This window comes from Pempheris klunzingeri, chromosome 14, assembly GCF_042242105.1.
Source record: "Pempheris klunzingeri isolate RE-2024b chromosome 14, fPemKlu1.hap1, whole genome shotgun sequence".
Lineage (NCBI taxonomy): Eukaryota > Metazoa > Chordata > Actinopteri > Acropomatiformes > Pempheridae > Pempheris > Pempheris klunzingeri.
This window is the reverse complement of record NC_092025.1, coordinates 6,861,131-6,864,724: the sequence shown is the minus strand read 5'-3', so window position 1 is coordinate 6,864,724 and position 3,594 is coordinate 6,861,131. Positions and strand designations below refer to the sequence as shown.

At 47.9% G+C, this 3,594-nt stretch overlaps 1 protein-coding gene across 1 annotated transcript; it reads right to left on the bottom strand.

Annotated features, from left to right (window-relative positions):
- Positions 1-819: 819 nt before the first annotated feature.
- On the bottom strand, positions 820-2,877 carry flrt1a (fibronectin leucine rich transmembrane protein 1a). Its single transcript, XM_070843969.1, has one exon. It carries the CDS (start codon positions 2,875-2,877, stop codon positions 820-822), a length of 2,058 nt encoding a protein of 685 aa, XP_070700070.1.
- Positions 2,878-3,594: the final 717 nt, after the last annotated feature.

Genomic DNA, 3,594 nt, shown 5'->3' with positions numbered 1-3,594 from the left:
GCTGTGCAGGGTTTGATTACTAAACAAACCACTGATAAAAATAGCAAAGCATTTTTCAAACACAGCCCAGTCGGTATCTAAGTAAATTATCTACACGCTTGTGCTGCATCTCATCTGATGCAGCACTACAATACTGATCTCAGGTGCATGATCTCAAGAGGTATAACCAAGGCAAACCAGCCCGGATAAGATCTTCACCCTGCCAACTACTGAATAAGGTAATAACAAGCCTACTTTAAGACACGTGGTTATTGGGTTGTTTGAAATAGAACAATTCACAGCTTTACAAAGCCCTTTCCTTGGATAGCTGGTAGGGCACATCAATATAGTTGAGGCATTTGGAACAATGACTTAATAAGACTACATACTGTGTATGACCGGTGAGCAGGAAAGAGTACCGATAATGTCAGTTTTTTCCATCATACCTTAATCCATTTTCAATCGACTGCTGTGGCTCCTCTACCTGCACCAGCGATAAGTTTGACCTTTCCACAGTGTATACATTCTTTGCTTACATGTCACAGGGAAAGAGCAGAAAAAAAACATACTCAGGCCATTACTAAGATGGTGAAGAAACAGTCAGCTGTGCATTTACACCTGCGGCACTGGCTGCTGCTTCCTGCAGTGACCTGTTCCCACACGGTTTCGGTTCCAGTTAATCACATACAGTACTTTCAGTGCAGTGAACAGCAGGTAATTTGGAATGGGAGACCAGAAGAAGAAGGCACAGAGGGGTGCTTCAGAAGTGTCCATGCGAAGGGAAATTGTGCATCTATACAGTTTACCAATAACACTGTGAACAGGATTTGGTATAGTACATCATGTGTAACAGTAGTCTATATCTGGGATTCCTCCTTCTCTATAGCCACGGTTGGTGCCATGTCCTGCGTTAGAAACATGGTTGGTACCTTTGTACAGGCCAGTGCCATTGGAGGGGAATATGGTATGAATGATGTAATCCTCTCGTAAGGGTTTGGGCTGCATTGGCTGGCAAGCCGCCATAGGCGTCATCTGGAACCCCGGACCACGGATCTCCAGGATGGTATTGTCCTTCTTGGTGCCTGACTCAATGTAATCATCATAGGTCTTGCTTTTTCGGGAGCTGTTGCGAGTATAATGGTCACGGGGACACAGATGCCCAGTCCTATGTCCATACCAACAGAAGATGCCAAAAATAAGGGCCAAAGATACAATGGCGGTAGCCCCACCAATAATCCCTGCCAGGGGCAGCACTGTCATCTGTTGTGAGTGTTGATCTTCCTCCTCCTCCAACGGGCTGGGGTCTGACGTTTCAGCTTTTGCACACACCAGAGCTTCATCAGAGTCAGTATCCCCAGAAATCCCCCCTTTGCTTTCTGAACTGGCAGGAAGGGGCACCATGCAGATGATATAGCTGGAGCGTGGTTGCAGGGAGGTAAGCAGGTACTCTCGTCGGTCACCCCGGACAAGAGTCTCTGTGATTGATCCCATGGCATTTCCAGTACCCAGTCGGAGCCAACTCAGCCTGAAGGAAGAGCTGGGCTGGGCAACGCTCCAGGTGACACGGACACTGTTGTGAGAGAGAGGCTTCACATTGAGGGCCAGGCTCTTTCCCACACCACTGCTGCTAAGAGTGTAATCTAAGCCCGAGTCAGGAAGGCCCAGGACAGGTCGCTTTGAGCGGAGGGTGAAGAGAGAGCCCTGTGGGGGAGTTTGAGTGGTCGAGCTATCGATTCCACCTCCGCCCACTCTGTCTCTGGTCCCCGCTGTCCTCACCACCTCGCATTCCTCCATCTCGCTGGTCAGATCAGTCAAAGCCATGTCTCGCACCCTGTCAGGTCCATGGCATGTGAGACCTCTAACAGTGATGGAGTTACCGCGGGCATGCAGCCAGTCATACAGCCAGCGCAGGTTGCAGCCACAGTGCCAAGGATTACCTCGCACCAGCAGCTGACCGAGGTTGTCCAGGTCTTTGAACAATCCCCTCGGCAGGGTGGTCAGGTTGTTTCCTGACAGGTCCAACCTCTGCAGTGCATGCATGCCATCCAAAGAACCACGTGGCATATGAGTCAGAGCATTGTCCTGTAGAGACAGACGCTGCAGATGGGTGCTGGGCAAGTTGACAGGTGGAGTCTGGAGGGAGTTACGGACTAGGGACAACTCGGTCAAGTTGGAAAGGCGGGAGAATGTGTCATCGGCAATGCGTTGGTTTGCCAAAAGGTTCCCATCCAGGACAAGACATCTAAGTGAAGTGAGGCCTCGGAAGGCATGGGTCGGGATTGTGGAGATTCGGTTGTCATCCAGACGGAGTTCTTCTAGAGAGGCAGGCAGTCCCGACGGGATACTAGACAGGTGGTTGCGTGAAAGAAAAAGTAGGCGCAATCGTGGATTATCAGCAAAGGCCTGGTCCTCAATGCTGACAGTGGAAATAGAGTTGTCATCCAGGTGGAGCTTTTCTAGCAAGGGCATCCTAGCCAGCGTACTACGAGGAATAGTGCGTATATTGTTGTCCTGCAAATGCAGTTCGCGGACAGATGGTGGCAGGTGCATGGGGAATTCATCTAGTTCATTATCATAGAGGTAGACCACACGGACGGCAAGATGGTGCTCCAAGGAGGTGGGCAAACCCGGGTTGTTTATGTGGTTGTTCTGAAGGTAGAGGACAGACGCTGAAGGAGGCAGTGACGGGATGGAGCTCAGGCCACGATCATTACAGTAGATAAAGTCCTCATCGCACCTGCATACAGATGGGCAGATCATGTCCCTGTCTCCAATGTACCCTTGTATAGTGGCTGTAGCAAACTGCAGCATGCCGGCACGTAGTGTTAAGCAAAGAAACAGCAGGAAGAGCCGAGCCTGCAGTTTAGCCACACCTGCAGGGGCCATTATTGTGAACATAAGCACAGTCTCTCTTTCCAGGTATGTTGTTAATCCTCAAATCTCTGCAGTGAGCTGGAATCCTGTGACCTCCACCCTGAGAGAGAAAGAGAAATTACAGTCAGCTCTGATGCACAAATGTATTAGTTAATGGTCACAGGTGAGGAGACAACTAAGGGGATTTCTGTGAAATTTCATGAGCTCAGCTTTACGCTAGACTGTCCTTTTATGCATAAGTAATATTATACTGCAATCTAGGAACATGCCACAATTATCAAATCTGAACAAAAGCTACAGAGAAATCCTGCAGTCAGTAATTTTCACAATTAATAATCATATCATCAGGGAGATGTGCACATATAGATGGATCTGTGAGGATTCCCATTACAGCCTCTCACGGCATCCTGCCATTGATTCAAAGCCAAAAAGACAGAAAGATATCTGAACAGCCAACAACCATTATGTTGGATTAACAACAGTAATCAGACAGTCATGAGACTAAACTTTAGTGTGTCCAGTAGTGAATGTTGAAAGCAGAGTGGACATTTAGTCCTAAGAAAAGCACCTCTGGAATTAACAAATCCAATCCTACATTTAGAATTGAAGCTTGTATTTAAATATGAGGTCTTGAGAATATTCTCCACTTCTAAATTATTTAAGTTTTCTTGAGAGGCTCCCTAACTACATTAGAAGTTACCAGCAGATGGCTGCATTAGCCAGACAGAGCTGAAGATACTT